Source organism: Galeopterus variegatus, unplaced genomic scaffold (assembly GCF_000696425.1).
Source record: "Galeopterus variegatus unplaced genomic scaffold, G_variegatus-3.0.2 Scaffold692, whole genome shotgun sequence".
Classification (NCBI taxonomy): Eukaryota; Metazoa; Chordata; class Mammalia; order Dermoptera; family Cynocephalidae; genus Galeopterus; species Galeopterus variegatus.
The window spans coordinates 61,222-79,096 of NW_007726803.1; the positions used below are offsets into that span (position 1 = coordinate 61,222).

At 44.2% G+C, this 17,875-nt stretch overlaps 1 protein-coding gene across 1 annotated transcript in view; it reads left to right on the forward strand.

The window, feature by feature from the left end:
* The first annotated feature begins 315 nt into the window (after window positions 1-315).
* The window catches only part of COL17A1 (collagen, type XVII, alpha 1), a 51,831-nt gene continuing 34,271 nt past the window's right edge, over window positions 316-17,875 (forward strand). Inside the window, 10 exon segments of the mRNA XM_008571495.1 lie at window positions 316-452; window positions 5,295-5,357; window positions 7,114-7,158; window positions 8,713-8,817; window positions 9,891-10,022; window positions 12,011-12,058; window positions 12,941-12,976; window positions 14,243-14,290; window positions 15,696-15,839; window positions 17,419-17,577. Of these exon segments, the coding sequence (XP_008569717.1) occupies window positions 5,306-5,357; window positions 7,114-7,158; window positions 8,713-8,817; window positions 9,891-10,022; window positions 12,011-12,058; window positions 12,941-12,976; window positions 14,243-14,290; window positions 15,696-15,839; window positions 17,419-17,577 (769 nt within the window). The 5' untranslated portion in view covers window positions 316-452; window positions 5,295-5,305.

A 17,875-nucleotide genomic window follows, 5' to 3' on the forward strand; every position in this document is an offset into this window, starting at 1 on the left:
GTCAGAAGTCAGACTTTTCAAGGAGAAGTCATAAAAGGGCATTCCCGTTTTTGCTGGTCCTTGTTCATTGCCTTTTCCCATGAGTTTGTAAGTGGTTAATCTACCTAAGCTGGTAGGAGAAGCTTTCTGCCTCCTGTAAAGTTTGATTCCTGGAGGCAGATTTTTTTTTAAAAAAAAAATCCAGCAAGTGTCAGGTAATTGGAAGGGTGGAGTAACGCTGTAAACCATGACACACCTTTGTCAGGACTTGTCTAGAAGCAAAGAGCTGAAAGAAGCAAGGGGGAGAAAGGAGAAGTGAACATTTTTAAAAGATCACTCAGCTTTAACACACCTTGGCTGGGTCTGGATAAAAAAAGTGGGCACTGCAAATTTCTAGAAGAAAGCACCAGGGGAAGAAAGAGAGGGGGGATTTATCCAAAGAAGTTTCTAATTCCTTCACAATCTCCAGCCAGGTAAGCAACAGGAAGACTGACCTTTGTCCCCTTTTCTGAGACTTTGATTTAAGGTTTGTTGTGTAGAATGTAGATGTTTATTGGAGAAAATAAGATGAAGTTCTTTAGTTTCTAGTGTTCAAGTTGAAATGATTCATTGGTCATAAATCATGATTTTGCTGTGTGCATTCTGCTTAGGGTAGGTCTTTTATAGGAACAAGAAAAATCCGTGAATGGGAAAGAGATGAAGTCCAGTTAAGATGTACTATGCTCTACTGGCAAGATGTTTTTCAGTATTATTTTCATTATTGTAAAGTGAGTTGTGTTAAGTTGTTTTATTTAGGATATGATAAGGGCTTATAATTCCTTCTCCCTCAACCTTGATTTCCTCTCTCACTGTCTCCCTCGCCCCCTCCCTCCGTCTCATTCTCCCCACTCGACAGCAGAGAAAAAATCAGAGGTGAGGTTAAAGTACAGCTAAGTGGGGCCTTCTGGAAGCAGCCCCTATTCTGCTCGGGCCTCTGTGCTGGATGGTTCTGACTAAGTTCAAGAGGCTGGGCAAACATTGCTATTTATCACCCTGAAAAATTGCCACTACCTCTAATCTAAAGTAAAGAGAAATCTTTGAAATGGCCTAATTAATCCAGGAATTTCCTGGAGTCAAACTTGGAGGAAGAAAAAAAAGAAAGAAAATTTTTTCTGTGTACATACTCTTACTGGCCAACTTGGGCCCAAACACAAAACCAAAATATCACTTTGGGGTGAGAATTACTACTTTAGGTATCTAGCGGGACCACACTAACTGCGGACTGACAAATTATCACTTCACTCTTTGAACTGGAAGCAAAACCATCTGGCACATCACTTCTTTTGAGAAGCAGTTAATCGGTGGATTAATGTTAATCGTTGGATTTATGTCCATAAAATGTACTGAGATTCTTAAAAGGTATTTGTTTGAAAAGCAGAATTGTTTCTTTTCACTCTGTATGTTCTCTCAAGCTGAGGCACAGACCTAAGTCAGAACTAACCTAACACAGATGTCCAGCCCCTGGTGGATATCCCCCAGAGAATCAGAGGGGGCCTGCAAAACACCCGATTGAATCTGATAGAGTTCATATGGGGACAGTTAAAGTGAACAGTCCGATTTCAAACTTGCATAGAAACTCCTTAGATTGGTGAAACTGATCAGACCTGAGAACTAACCATCTTCATGACTGACTAAAAAAAGTCTGCATTTACTTTGTTTGGTCCATTTGCATTATTAGCAGTAACAGGACACAACTGTAAACAAGCAGCATAATCACAAAGCTGGTGCCTTAACCTGCCACCCCCACTCATGAAAATTGAGGGTGCCACAAGCAGCAGACCCATCTCTGGGGTGTTGCAGAAAGAAATCCTCTGAGACAGGCAACCCCAGGGCATTGGTTTTCCTGACTTCAAACTGCTTGGCCTTTTTGTTATTAGTCAATAGCTAGTAGATAGTTTTCTCACACTTTGGCAATTCTGTTGTTGTTTTGTTTTAATATTAAAGTGTACAGAGATTGTAGTAATAAAAGCTATAAAAATGCTTGCAATTCCTAAGATAAAAAAGGGAGAGAAAACAGCATCTCTATTCTCTTCTTTGTATCAAGAGCAGTGTTTCATGTGTCATTAGAATAAGATAAGGTCAATGTGATGGTTTCCTGTCGCTAACAGTGGTTTGTCCTTGTTTGTGTGTGTTACACCTCATCATCATCTGACAGTTTTAGGTGGATGTCATATCATTTAAATAAAGTGGAAAGGAAAAAAAACTCATAAAAGCAGAAAAATGATTTCAAGTTGTGTCTTCTTGCATAAAAAGAAGAGATTATTTTTGCATCTTCAAAAGAACATTAGCTATGAAATAACCACAAAGCAGACCCTTGGAACTATGGATGGAAATTAATATAATTTTGAAATTGAGAACTTGAATGATCTGCTCATCCTTAGTTCTAACTGAAGTGGCCCGAACGTCCAGGAAGTTTAAAATTATGCTGTTTGACAGTGTTTCCATTAAGTAGTACTTTTGGAAGACTAAGGAGTTCACTGATGAGAACTGCTAGGAGGGGCAGGCTTGGGCATGTACCTGGGCAGGTAATTTCTTTAATGTTACAGTTTTAAAAACTATCAGCACTTAAAATGTTTTTAAAAGAAGGCACGTGAGAATACCATAGGTCCCATGGGATGGTCCCATGGGTCCAGGTTAGTGCCTGGACTATTCTCCATTTAATTAGCCACTTACAGAAAGTTTCCTCTTACATTTGGTTTAAAGGAATTCGTCTCCTAACACATCCCTGCCACCTCCAACCGTCAGTCTGGCCGAGAATTTTATATGGCCGTGCGACATACAGTCATGCTAGTGGCCTCAGGATGAGAGAGAAGCATCTACCTGTACCTACCTAGGGCAGGTTCTTTCCACAGAGTATCTTCCACTGAGGAGCTCCCAGGCCTGCAGGAGGGCATCTGATTTCTTAGTAGTCTGTCTCTTTGTGCCCTCTGGAAATTGGGGGACGCTTGGCTGTTAGCAGCAGAAATTGAGACTTCGTCATTGGGATTTAGGGAAACGATGGAGGGTCTAGAAATGCCTGTTATTTTTCTGGATACAGAATGAACAAGCAAAACTTGCCGGGGTTGCTGCTTGGAGACTTAGCAAACGGAGCTATCATCCATCTGCCTAAATGGCTGCAAGTGGAATACACCCAGCCAGTCCCAAATGGATAGCTGCCAACAGCAATTTTCACCAAAGGACCAAAATAAGCAGTAACTGGTGGGATGTAAAAGTTTCCATCGATTGTTATAAACAATTCCTTTCAGGATAATATTTCATATCAATTCTAATACCGTCCTAGAGAACTAATCACTTCCACTGGCAGCCAGGTGCATTTAAATGTTTAATCTCCTAAATGCCTCCTGGTCCACACCTAATGACAAATTAAAAAAAAAAAAGTGGAGAGGCCACCAGAGTTACCAAAAGCAATTAATGCTTAAACAAAGGATTTCAAAGAGGATGTCCAGGTGCATGTAGGTTTGCATGACATAAGTCATACAGGTTATAGCTGGAATGCCGACATAGTCACAGGCCAGGTTCGGCCTTCTCCCTTGTTAAACTGTTTATGGAGCCCATCCTCTTGGCTACAGGAAACATACCTATAAAGACATTCTGTGACTTCTCAGATCCAGCTAGGATTTTTTCCGTAATGCCACATTCCTTGCCTAGAGCTGTGCTTAAGAAACACTGATGAGCAAGAAGTTGGCACATTTGAACAGGCCCTGAAGCTAACTGTGCTGGTCTTGGTTAATTCCACCAGGTAGTTGACCAGTTGGTCTCATGTGATCTTGTTTTTCAGCAAAGAAGCCACCCGGAGCCACATTATGACTTCTGTGGGCCCTAGACACTTTTGCTTTTGTAGACCCCTTCCTTCATTAAGAAAAAAAGAAGATTTTAAAATTATATTTTAATTTGCTAAAGGGCCACAAAAAACGATTACATTGTATAATGTTGAATGTACTAATTATCCTGATTTGAGCATCACATATTGAATGCAGGTATTGATATTCAATTCTACCCCACACATATGTACAATCAACTATGTTACAATAAAATAAATAAATAATAATGAAATTATATTTTACAACTGCATTGACATAAAGAAGCATATAATCCAGGTTAGGTTATGTTCATTTTTCCTTGTGATTTTAAAAGAAATTAATACATTTTTGTGGACCCCAAAAAGTGTCATGAGCCTGGGCACTGTGTCCGCTGTGCCTAATGCTAATGGATAAGTCAACTTGAAGTCACCAGGCAGGGGAAGACTGAAAAGAGAGATCGTTAAGTAAGGTGCACCTGGACAGAAGCCTCTTACCTCGGAATTCTAGAATCCAATTTGAACTGCAACCGAAAGATAAACTAGGAGGAAGAGGTTAGGGGAGGGGAGAGAACCACAGGGAAAGCCAGATTTCAAGTCCTTCCACAAGTGGAACTGGGCATCACAGCAAAAAAAGCCCAAATGGGATGGGGACTCTTGCTCTGCATTCCTGTGTGTTTAAACCTCACACCCCATCCCTCCCAACCCTCTTTGGTGTCATACATGCCTCATCCCAGGCATGCTTAGGGACACAGCAGACACGATCTCAATAATTTTCCTTTCCAGAAGCAGAGTAAGAACGAAGGGAGAACATAGATAACACATACAAACACGTCTTTTCCTACATATTTTCTTCATCTATTTTTCCTACTTATGTCTGCATCTAAGCACTTGAGAGCTGGTTTTTTGTGAAAACAGAGTTCCATGCTTTGAAAAGTGTTAAGTTTCATACAAGTATGACAATTATAATGATTTTTATGCTGGTTTTAATCTATCAAGCACCATTCTCACATTCAAACTCTAAATAATGAAGCATGAATGTCTTATATTCATAGAGTTCCATATAGAACACTGAACATTATGGGATACATCAAAATGAATTAGTCTATAGCACTAAGTGCCTTGACAAATACCCTTCAGCTATTTATTACCTTGGCAAAGAATGGAGGTCAAATGTCAGGGCACCACACCTGCTACGCAAGCCCTCTGGTGCTTGGCAGGGGGCAGTCTGATCCAATCAGATTCTGAAAAGATCCCAGTCCAAAGGAACAGAATCCAAAGTGAACTATTAAATTACTCTTTATTATAACTGATGACAGGAAATGGGAATGACTCTTCTAAAAAAGTATTTATATGAAAGAATTCTGTCTTGAGTACCAGGAATCAAGTTTTTTGTTCTCAGCTTGAACGCTAGAGACCTGTACTTACTAAAAGCAATGGTAAGAGGCGTGGCTGTTCATGGTTCTGGCTTCTCCTGCAGGTGGCTATGGTATGGACGTAACCAAGAAAAGCAAACGAGATGGCACTGAAGTCACGGAAAGATGTAAGAGCATCAAAATTTTTTAATTTATAATTGTTTCATTATAAAAGTAATAAAAAAATTTGGAAACAGAATAAATATTCATTCATAATTTTGCCACAACCACTGTATCACTTTTAAATGTGTTCCTAAATGGACTTTATTCCTTCCCATAAGATGACTCGTGTTGATTTTTATGTTAATACTTGTAATCAAAATGTGTCCTGCTTTTTCTTCAAAGATGAAAATTGCCATTTCCATGTAGAGTTTTCATAAGCAGCATTTTTAACAACTGCATAATATTCTGCTGAATGAATTACCGTAGTTTATTTAACCCTTTCCCTACTTAGGGATATAGGGCAACAGAAACCCCAAAAGTATAATATCCCAGTTATTGCAGGTACAAAGTTGAAATAACACTAGTGTCATAGTCGAAATGTACACCGAAAATTGAAAACAGATATATTTATTTTGTAGAAGTGCCCAAATGATAAATTCAAAGACATCTAAACTGTCCCCCAGCGACTCCAAGTTAGAGAACTTTTTCACTTATTATGTGACTTTCATATCTCTCCAATAAAAAAAAATAATAATAAAATAAAACACCTCTGTCTCCACAGACTTGGAGCTTTAGGTAAGAAATAATTTTATTTTTGTGTATCCAAGAATCCCAAAGGTCTATACAATGAGAGGTTTAGTGAAAGCTCAAGGACTACTATTCAAATCAAGCCACAACCTATCTCTGAAAACCCATTCCCTTTTATGCATTGACTGCTGTCTCTACTGATAACCCCCTGCTCCTGCTAGGATAACCAAATTAATGAGGAAAATACAGCGTGAAGGCCAGGCAAATGAGTGTCGTGCAGAATGAAGCAGGTGCCAGCCACATGGCCGAAAGTGGCACAAAATGACCCTGCCCCATCTTCTTCCATTTTCTCACTCTTCTCCTTTCACCACCCCTGCCCTCAGGCATGCGCACATGCACGCCACGTGTACCCAACAAAGAGGGAGGTAGTGGTGATGGTCACGGCCAGGAGCACAAAATTAGCCAACTACAGTTTAGGGAATCTACCCATGTTCCCATGCTGCTGCAGGGAATAGTGATTCAGGGAGGCAAGAGGTCTTTCTTCTAACTGCTGTCTTTTAAAACATCTGAAGCTTCCATTGCCTTCATAGATTCACCATCACTCGGATCTAGAGAGAGTCAATTTGGGGAGGCAGAGGCATTGCTTCCTCAAGTCTGTCTCTGATGTCACCAAGCACCAGATGTGACCTACCCCGACCCCCTTCCTCCCCACATCTCCCACACTCAGGGCTGGCCCTGAAGATTTCAGAATGAATCATCATGTCCTTGAAACACTTCCAAATTCATGAATAAGTACACAGTGAAATCAGCCAGTATGTGGTCCCAGCTGAATCAGGTGACAACTGGGAAGGAGCAGTGCAGAGGCAGAGTGACTTGAGACAGGAGGGCCTGGTCCTCCCTCAAAGTCAAACCGAGGCCTGGCCTGGGTCCAATTGTCAAATGACGCCAAGGCAATTCATTTCTCCTTTTGGTTCCAGAGAGATATCAGCTGATTTTCCAGGTACATAAAACCCATTGCCATTGCTCTTATTTTCACATACGGTGGGTCAGATCACATACCTTCAAGCACAAGTATACAAAAATCTACATTGAACCTAAGTTAATATGCTTAGCTTATGACATATTAGATCTTGCCAAAATACAGAAATACCAGTACATTACATAAGATCTCATCTTTTCTTTGTCTTTTTCTAGTTATCACGGAAACAGTAACTACAAGACTTACATCCTTACCACCAAGTAAGTGACTGCCTCGATAGCTTTCTTCTCAGTAGGTCACGTGTGAAGGACCCTACATCTGTAACCTTTTCCTTGGAGCCCCTCTTCCATTGAGCAAATCCAAAGTACCTGAAATCCTTTTTTTTCCAACAGTTGTATTGACATTAATTTATATACAACAAAAGCCACCAGTTTAAAGTGTATAATTCAGTGGTTGTTAGTATATTTACAGAGTTGTGCAGACATCGCTACACTCTAATTTTAGAACATTTCCATCACTCCCCGAAAGGAAATGTCATGACCATCAGTAGTCACTCCACATTCTCTCTTCCCTCTCCCAGCCCCTAGAAACTACAAATATGCTTTCTGTCTCTATAGATTTGCTTATTCTGGACACTATAATATCAGAAATCTTATCCAACCTGAGCATAGGGTGGGGGAGGAGGAACCACCAGCCAAGACTTCTGTTTGAGTCCACTTTTTTCCAGGAGCTCCTTAGGGTTAGATTCTGTATTAGAAAGCTGAGCCCTAAAGCCAATCGCTACACTCTAATTTTAGAACATTTCCATCACTCCCCGAAAGGAAATGTCATGACCATCGGTAGTCACTCCACATTCTCTCTTCCCTCTCCCAGCCCCTAGAAACTACAAATATGCTTTCTGTCTCTATAGATTTGCTTATTCTGGACACTAAAATATCAGAAATCTTATCCAACCTGAGCATAGGGTGGGGGAGGAGGAACCACCAGCCGAGACTTCTGTTTGAGTCCACTTTTTTCCAGGAGCTCCTTAGGGTTAGATTCTGCATTAGAAAGCTGAGCCCTAAAGCCTTCCCCGAAAGGAAATGTCATGACCATCAGTAGTCACTCCACATTCTCTCTTCCCTCTCCCAGCCCCTAGAAACTACAAATATGCTTTCTGTCTCTATAGATTTGCTTATTCTGGACACTAAAATATCAGAAATCTTATCCAACCTGAGCATAGGGTGGGGGAGGAGGAACCACCAGCCGAGACTTCTGTTTGAGTCCACTTTTTTCCAGGAGCTCCTTAGGGTTAGATTCTGTATTAGAAAGCTGAGCCCTAAAGCCATGCCAGCACCTGCCAGGAAACCTGGCTCCTCAGGGGTGGGGAAAGCCCCTTGGAGCAGTGATGGGCAGCCAGAGGGAACGGCAACAGCACAGAGTCAGCACTGGTCCCTCCAACACATCTAGTGGCTGCCATGGCTGAGCACTGACTAAGCATTTGAGGAAAAACAAGGCCAACCCAGGTCCTGAGCTTTTCATTCCTTTGCTGCTTTTTCTAATATTTAAATTTTCCTAATAAGCAACTTGTTATGCTCCACCCAGAAGACCTTCCTTTTAAATCAGGCGGAATATTCACTCCAGACATTTGTATCAAAAACAAACAAATGAAACTAGAACGTGGCAGCTGGTTCCATGTAGCGTAGGTGGGAAAGGAACCCCAATCCAAGATGGTCCTGGTGGGAACAAGGGAAGGCTTCCACGGGGCAAGGGAGGAGGGAACCCTCTAGCCTGACTCTATGCTGAAATTGTCACCTGCATTCTGTTTCTGGCAGAAGGGGGGACCAGCAATGGCTATGCAAAAACAGGCTCCCTTGGGGGAGGGAGCCGGCTGGAGAAGCAGAGCCTGACCCACGGCAGCAGCGGTTACATAAACTCAAGTAAGTGCCTGTGGTTCAAAGGTGCAGGAAAAGCAGATGGACAGGGAGGGGCCTGAGAAGGAGACAGGGACCAACAGTTACAACTCCTTGTGATCCATTCCAAATGCCCTGAAGAGTTATCTAAGTGACACACAACCCAGGAAGGGTACAACTTTTAAATCATCAGCATTTGAAACCCTTAAAATGGAACAATTTTCATTAAGTCCCCCATATACATAACTATCATTAATTAAGAAGTCTTCATGGTTAGGCAGCTGTTTTCCCACTGAATCACTCTCTTTAAGCCATCTCTTTTAAAGAAGAGTGTGCACATCTGAGGGCTTACAATCTGCATTAACAGCAACAAAAGAAACATAACGGGGCCGGCCTGTGGCTCACTCGGGAGAGTGCGGTGCTGATAACACCGAGTCAAGGGTTAAGATCCCCTTACCGGTCATCTTTAAAAAAAAAAGAAACATAACGATTGGATTACTGTGCTGAGGGAGTCTGGTGACATGATCCCACACTGTGCAAGGCTGCACTGGGCAAGCATCCAACACGGGCCCATTGTTCCCACTGAAACTACACTAAAACAAACGAAAACAAAACAAAACCAAAAACAAGATGCAGACATAAGCCCTGTGCCATTTAAAAAACCTTGAAGTGAAACTAAAAAGGAAGACCCAAGATATAAGAACGTCCAGGCTGACCAAGAGAAGCACCTGTCCTTACCCACTGAGGAATGCTTCCGTATCAGATCATGTGCTAGTACACGCAAGCAGTGGCCTGTGATCAAATGTCAAGTCCTCAAGAAAAAACCTGCTGAGTGCTTTGCATTCCCGGGCACGGTAACTACGTGCATGAAGTACACCCTCTGTTCAGTAAAGGTGGGAGCACTAGTTCCACCTTCCACTTTTGGGCAGCCGCAGACCCTGTCAGTTGTGCTCTCCCGATGTCCCCTGGTTCCTCCTGCAGGGTCCTCTCATAGTATGTGCAGCCTGAGTGTACTGGGGTGATAACAACAGGACTTCCATAGTCATTGGACTCATCTCTGCTGACGTTCTATGAGGATTTATGCTTCTCCCCACTTGCAGGTGGAAGCATACGTGGCAACACCTCCACCTCCAGCTACAGGAGGGCTCATTCACCCGCCTCCACTCTGCCCAACTCACCAGGCTCCACTTTTGAAAGGAAAACTCACATTACCCGTCATGGAACATACGAAGGTATCAGTCCCACTGTAGTAGAGAACTATCCTCTCCCCCAGTAACTTCGCTCATCCTTTGAAGATTTACCTAGGTATTGGCCACCTGGCTTCACCTGTGTCTGCCCCCAAACCTTTCTCCCTGTGCCTCCTTCCTTTCTTTTATGGACTCACATTACTTGAAGATTTCATTCATTCATCCAATTAGTCACTTTTTCCATTAGTAATTTATTGAATATCTCTTATATGTTTAACACTGCGCAGATGACTTGGATGCTCAAATGAATCAGACATGGATATTAACTCTAAGGAGTCTATAATCTAACAGACGAGTTAAGATGACAGATTAAAAAATAGTAATGTGAAGTAGAAGGGGATTATTGTTTTCAGCTGAGGAAATCAGGGAAGACTCGATGAAGGAAGTGACGTCTGTCTGAGCTGGGCCTTCAGGATGCATAAGATTTTGATACCGAGAGATGAGGAGATGGGGCAGTCCAGGCTGTGGGAGCAGCAGCAGCAAAGACAGGCAGGAGAGTCCAGGAGTTAAGCAGTAAGCAGCCGTGGTACTTATGTGATGAGGGACTGAGGGATCCAGATTCAATGGAGAAGATGTTTGGTCTCTGTTCTATACACAATGGGAAGCCGCAGAGATTTCTGAGTCAAAAGGTCCATCATGTCTTAGGTCTAAGACTAGCATTCTGGAAGCCATGTGCAGGAAGAATTGGTGTATTAGTCAGTTTCTGTTGTTTATAACAAAATACCTGGAACTGGGTAATGTGTAAGAAAATGAAATGTATTGCTTACAGTTTCAGGGGCTAGGAAGTCCAAAGTCCAGGGAACACATTTGGTGAGGGCCTTGTATGGTGGTGGCTCTATAGGGACACAGGATATCACACACATGGCAAAAAATGGCAGGAGCAGAGAGAGAGAGAGACTAACCTCCTCACTTGCTCTCCTTTTAAAGCCCTCAGAACCACACCATGACCACCATTAAACCATCAATGGGTTAATCCATTTACTAGGGAATAGTCTTTGCAATCTAATCACCTCTTCAAGGCTCCACCTTTCAATTCTTGTAATAGAATTTCCCACCCTATTAAGGTTAAGTTTCTAACACCTGCACTTTGGGAGATACAATTTAATCCATAGCAATTGGTGAGAAAGAGACTAAACATGGGTGAGAAGTTAAAAGGCAATCTTCAGTAGTCCAGAGGAGGGAACAGTGGGGGTGGGGGGTAGGGACCAGGACCACACAGCATCTTTGAAGTAAGCACAAGAAAGCGCTCAGGGTCAAAAGGAGGAGTCATGGAGGAAGATACTTGGTTCAGTACTAAAGTCACTGTAGTTTCTGGGCATCTGCAGGAGCAGTTTTAGGAAATTAACAAGCCAGGTGGCAAATGGGTTTAATAATGAGTGGAGATAGGCACTAGGGATGGAGAAGTGGGACTAAGGGACTAGATACCCCAGTAAACTTACGAAGTGGGCAGGCATCCCGAGAGATGCCTCCCCACCATTGCAGGACAAGAGCTGCCCGGGGGTGTAGGGAAGCCCAAAATCCACGTGAGACGGATTGTGTCACCACAGCACTCTCTGATGTCAGGCCTGAGTGGGGGCTTGTACCTTCATTTTAACAGGGTCCACATTCGGGACAAGCGTCACAAGATCAGAGAGGCGCCTGGTGCTGAAGGCAATATTTGATCAGGACAGGTCACCTGTTCTAGCGCTGGTACAGGGAAAACCAAGCTGAGGAAGGGGGGAAAAATGAAAACCTCCTGCCCCATCCAAAGTAGATCCATGACCAGATGAGGTGCTACAACCAAGTCCATGGTGTGTCTCATTTTAAATCTTGAGCCTGGGTCATGCAAAGTGTCTGCTGAAGGGCACATCTCATTCCCTCCTGAAGCACCTAGGTCTTTGGAGGCTCGGAAATAAGTGACCAGCACTCCCCCCTCTCAGAAGCCTTGCAGCCCTGTGCGGCCACTTGTAGTGAGTGTTTTATCTCCTCTCCAGGGAGCTCCAGTGGCAACTCTTCTCCAGAGTACCCTCGGAAGGAATTTGGTATGTCCTTCCCTTATTTTCCGAAGAAATGGTCAAACGAGACACTAGGAAAATGCTTGGGGGGGATGGGGTGGTGGGGTGGGGCAATCATGAGTCAAATGGGTTCTTTTAAAGAAGTTGGACTTCTGCTGACCTGTTTTTCCTTTGCTCTTTATACCAAAGCATCTGAAGGGAATGTCAGTTACATTAATTCACTGCCATAAACCTTTGCTCATGACACTACTAAAATGGAGAGCTATTTATCCAAGGTCCATGCTTGGACAGATAAGACCCTAAGGCCAAGAAATAATTATAGGGATTTCTCCATTTAAGAGGTGCACAGAGACCTCCCAGCAAAGAGGAGCAGCAATTAGAACACACAAATGCGCAACACCCCAGCACCTCCACTACAGCTCACTTCTAAGGGGCACCTTGTATGCCTAGTGAGACTCTACTGTATCTTCACTTGGCGTTAAGTCTTTGGTCTGCATTCTTGTACAGGGATTACACTTTCATTTGCCTACAGTGAGGAAACCAAGGCAGTCCCTAAAAAAAAATTAAAGGGAAGATTTGGCAGGCTTTTTATATTCTTGATCATTGTGGTCAGCCAGCATGGATCGTGCTCCCAAATGGACTGCCTCGGCTAACTTAACACTTTAAGTGTTAGCTAACTAACACTCATTTAGCTAATTTAATATCCTGAATGTGCTGGGGCACTGCAAAATGTCCTCCACTGTTTAGCTACGGGGTCATCGTTAGTTAAGCATTTGCTGTAGAGAAAAGCCACTAACTGGATTCAGACACACTATGAAAATACCCCTCAAATATGTCTCTCTTCATGTCAAAAATATTCAGCATGTCACCTCTTATACATGCCTAAGATTACTTTTCCTTGTTTCTCAGCATCTTCTTCCACCAGAGGACGGAGCCAAACCAGAGGTGAGCACTGTCGCTGGGTTCAGTTCAATTCATTCAACAAGTATTTTCTGAGCAGCTAATGTGTGTCCAGCCTTGAGCCAGGAAGTGCGAGGTGTACAAAAGAATAAATAAGGCATGGTTTCTGCCCTCAGGAGTTTAGAATATCCCGAGAGTCTTTTGCTGGCTTGGTCAGGATGGGAAGGGTAGCTTTTGATGATGATCTAACACAAAGAGCCAGCTATCAAACCACACAGTAATGATCTGGGGAATAACTTGTCCTGCTGAGGATTATCTGAAGATACAGAGGCCACATCTAGTTTCAATTTTAGTCTCCCGGTTGACTTTAACAAGATGTGCTTTCATTACCTTTATACATCAAAAGATGAGCAATAAGCCCTTTTTTTCTAATTATTCCAGAGGACCAAGGGCTTCGTGTCAGTTTTGTAATCTCCTCACCTGCACAAGAATACAGGAGAGAAGTGTGGTCCCGAGAGAAGCTGCCCTTGCTAAGCTCTGGGCAGAGTGGGAAGCAGAATGTCAGGGCTGGGCTGAAGGCAGAATCTCTCACAAGCTCAGTGAGTTCTCAGTGACCAGCCTAACTTCCAATAGGCCTTATCATCATCAGTAACTTGAAAGTTAGGAGTATACCAACCAATCACAACTTCAGACTGATGGTTGAAAGATGCCAATTCTCCACCTGAAGCCAACTAATAATGTTAACCACCAACTTCCTGCCATTCCCATTTCTGAAGAGGTAAGAATGGCTAAGGAAACACTATAGGTTTTAGAATTCTCTCACTAGTGCTGGAGAGAGCACAGAAGCAGGAGAAAAGCTTGGCTCTAACGATTGTGAGATGGGCAATGGGAAAGGGGTTGGTCATTGCTGGTTATAATGGAGCTGCCTTGCTCAGCCTGGGATTTTGTTAGAACATCTCCAGGTACCTGGGAAGTGCACAGCTGGCAGTTTGCGGAGTAGAGAGAGGTGTCTTTTTTGAGCAGCCCTGTTCTTGGGCATGGTCATTGCTGGTTATAATGGAGCTGCCTTGCTCAGCCTGGGATTTTGTTAGAACATCTCCAAGTACCTGGGAAGTGCACAGCTGGCAGTTTGCGGAGTAGAGAGAGGTGTCTTTTTTGAGCAGCCCTGTTCTTGGGCATACCTAGGTTTCCTGTTCCAGGACTCAGAAATCTCAGATCAACCCAAAGATTCACCCACTGTTCAGAGCTTAGTGTCAGGGACTGTGATCCAAGATCCTTAACTCACAACCTTCTCCATCTCATCCCTTGTAGAGAGCGAAATTCGAGTTCGACTGCAGAGTGCGTCCCCATCTACTCGATGTAAGTGGTCACTATCTTGCTGCAAAGAAAGGATCCAGGAGTCCAGGGCTAACACAGTGTGCGTGTATGTCTGTGTATGTGTGTGCATGTGCACCCAATCATAAAACATCTTTAAGGGTCTTCTGTGAGCTGGCCCCTGGGCTAGGTGCTGTGGTCAGGTTGCTGAATAAGACATGGTTCCTGATGCTTAGTAGTTCACAGACCAACAGGGAGACAGGAAATCAACCATCACAGCTCAGTGTGGTGAGGGAATGGCCCTACATCATCAGCCCAGGGAGATGGGAACAGGCGCGGGGGCCCAGAGAGGCCTTCCTGGGCAGGTGTTGCTTGAGAGGAGAATGAAGGGTGGATGAATTAGGCTCAGAGGACTGCAGCGGCATGAGACATATGAGCAACGGTTCAGTGTGGGGATGCAATGGGATAGTGGAGAAAAGAGTCAGAAGTAGATATAAGAGTTTGAACCTATTCTCAAATGGCAGAGATTCCCCGGTCTCTGTCCATTGAATGTCAGACTCCTGTTGTTCCTGTTGGAGGTTATTTGACAACATTTTGAAATAGGCCCAAGTACAAAGAGTACAAGAAGAAAGAGCTGGGTCAGGTCGCTCGAGACAGAGATGGGGGCTTGCCCAGAGAGCTCAGTACCTGTGGTCATGGGGTCTGCCTGTAGGCCTGACACTTTCTCACCTGAGTTCTTCCAGGCTTGGGAGAGCTGAGCCCAAAGGATGGAGCTTTCCAGGGAGGGGAGGAGGCTGGGAGTCCCTCCAGCACATGTTGTCTGCAAATCTGTCTGCCTCTTCTCATTCAGTGCCCTTTCACAATGTCTCCCTCTTCTCTCATTTCCCATTTTGGGAGGTACGGGGAGCTTGTCCACTAGTTCACCTTGCTGCAAGTAATACCAGCCAGACAGACTTGAAATTAAACCACATATGAAAGCAGCATAATGTTCAGGAGTTATTGACACAGATTCTTTTTGACACAATCAGGCATACAAGGTCAGGGACCAAATATCAGAGGCATCCTGTGCAGGGAATGGGATTATTGTTAAGCCATTCATTTCAAGGGACCTTATGCTCTAACTGCCTGATCCGAGTGACAGCGTCTTCCAGCCACAGAGTTATCCATGTGGTGTCTGATAAGGTCTAATTAGGAAATATCTCCCAAGGACTTTGACCTCCTTGTAAGAGGCACTGTATTTATGAAGCCGTTAATATGACAAAGTGCCAAACTCATAAATACTATAAATCGGCAAAACACAAACATTATAAAGCTAAGCAAAAGTGTCCCAATGTGTGAAGTAGTTGCCATTCTCCCCCGTGATCAGAATGCCACAAATGTTCCCTCGACTGCAGATGGACTCAGGAAGGAATCCTGAGCCTGATGGAAAAGCTCAGGGATTCTTTTACAGGGACAGAGCTGGATGATGTTAAGCGTTTGCTCAAGGGGAGCCGATCGGCAAGTGTGAGTCCCACCCGGAATTCCTCCAACACACTCCCCATCCCCAAGAAAGGCACCGTGGAGACCAAAATGGTGACGGCAAGCTCCCATTCAGGTAAGTCCGACAGCTCCAGGCTGCCATGGAGGGAAGGGAGCAAATGGAAGATTTACCCTCCTCCAACACACTCCCCATCCCCAAGAAAGGCACCGTGGAGACCAAAATGGTGACGGCAAGTTCCCATTCAGGTAAGTCCGACAGCTCCAGGCTGCCATGGAGGGAAGGGAGCAAATGGAAGATTTACCTCTGCCTAGGAGTCCAGCTGTGCCCCCGCAGGCCTTTCAGGCTCTGCCAGGGCCGTTGCTGAATTCTGAGCATGTGCTCTTTCTACCCCATCTGCTCAAGCAGCCCATGTGCATGCACACTGTCGTCAGCTGTAAAGCCTAGAGACTCTCTCCCAGGAGATTCCTCACAGTGCAATGTGTTGGCCATGTTCCCCACATGAAGAATATTGGGGAAGGTTGTTCCTCAAAGCACAGGCACTGATGAAAAGCAATGGACAAGGGAGACATGGTCACTGCCCTCATGGAGATCAGGGTCTCTGAGGAAGGTCAAACAGAAAGCCAACATGTCCTAGTCATGTAGGATGAGTGTTTCTATTAATCCATTTCTGTTGCTTATAATGGAATACCTGGAACTGGGTAATTTATAAAGAAATATATTTCTTACAGTTTCAGAGTCTGGGAAATCCTAAGTCCAGGGGGCATCTGGGGAGGGCCTTCTCAGTGGTGGCTCTATAGCAATGCAGGGTATCATGTGGCAAAGATGGCAGAGCAAGAGAGATGGCTACGCTTCTCAGTTGCTCTCCTTATAAAGCCATCAGAACCATGCCCATTACTCCACACAGTCCTAACAATCCAATCACCTCTTAAAGGCCCCACCTTTCAATTACTATAATAGGATTTCCCAGCCTCTTAGCACTGTCACAGTGGGGATGAAGTTTCTAATACATGAAACTTTGAGGGATGAACTTAATGTATGTCTAATACATGAAACTTTGAGGGACAAACAATGTAAATCAGTGCTGTTCAGTGCTCATACACCAAGTGCCTGCCAAGTGCAAGGTAGGTCCTGGGGGAAACAGAAAGATGAATTAGCAGGTCCTTGGAGGGAGACGAGGAAAGAAGCCAGGTCTGCTATGATATGAAGCTTCCCTCTCATTCACTACTGGAAAAAATCATAGAGACTGTGATCTCCTCTTGGTTTTTACTATAAAACCAAAGCTTGGAGCACTTTATGACCTGCATGATTATCTCCCTCTTGTAGAGCAAATAGGCAGAACTGGCATCAGATATGAAGAAGCATGAAAGCCCCTTTCAGAGGCAGAGTGCCCTTGGCACATAGGAACGTTTGAGGAGGGTTTAACTGGAGAAGGCTTCCCTCATGTGGTGTGGCCTTGGACCGAGACACACACCCCATACTTGTCCCAGTGCCTGGAATTATACTGTAAGAGATTTGCTTCGGGGGTCTCATTAATTGCTCCTGANAGTGGGATGACCAACTGCTCTGATTTGCCCTGGACTGAGGGAGTTCCTGGGACCTTCAGTGATAAAACCAGGAAAGTCCCAATAACCCGAGACAACATCAGGAAGTGTTGGCTTATCTCTCACTGGGGTGTGTGCGTGTCCGTTTCCAGTGTCCGGCACCTACGATGCAACGATCCTGGACGCCAACCTGCCCTCCCATGTATGGTCCTCCACCCTGCCCGCAGGGTCCTCCATGGGGACCTATCACAACAACGTGACCACCCAGAGCTCCTCCCTCCTCAACACCAATGCCTACTCTACGGGATCAGGTACATGACGGGCAGCGCACACCCCCTCTCACCCCCAAGTTTGCCACAACTTTACCCCAGAGCTGAATGACCCTTGGGCCTGTACCATCTCCAGGGCTTCCTGGAGAGGCTTCTGCAGCCAAGCGTCCCAAGAGTTTCCCACGGGAACTTCAGTATGATTCAGTCTAAAGGTGTTTCTTCTGGTGGGTCCTCTATAGAAAAGAATACTGTACATACTGCAGTATATCAGAAAAATATAATGGAAAAGAAAATGGATGCAGGAGACCTACTTTCAGTCAGTGTGGATTGACTGTGGAAC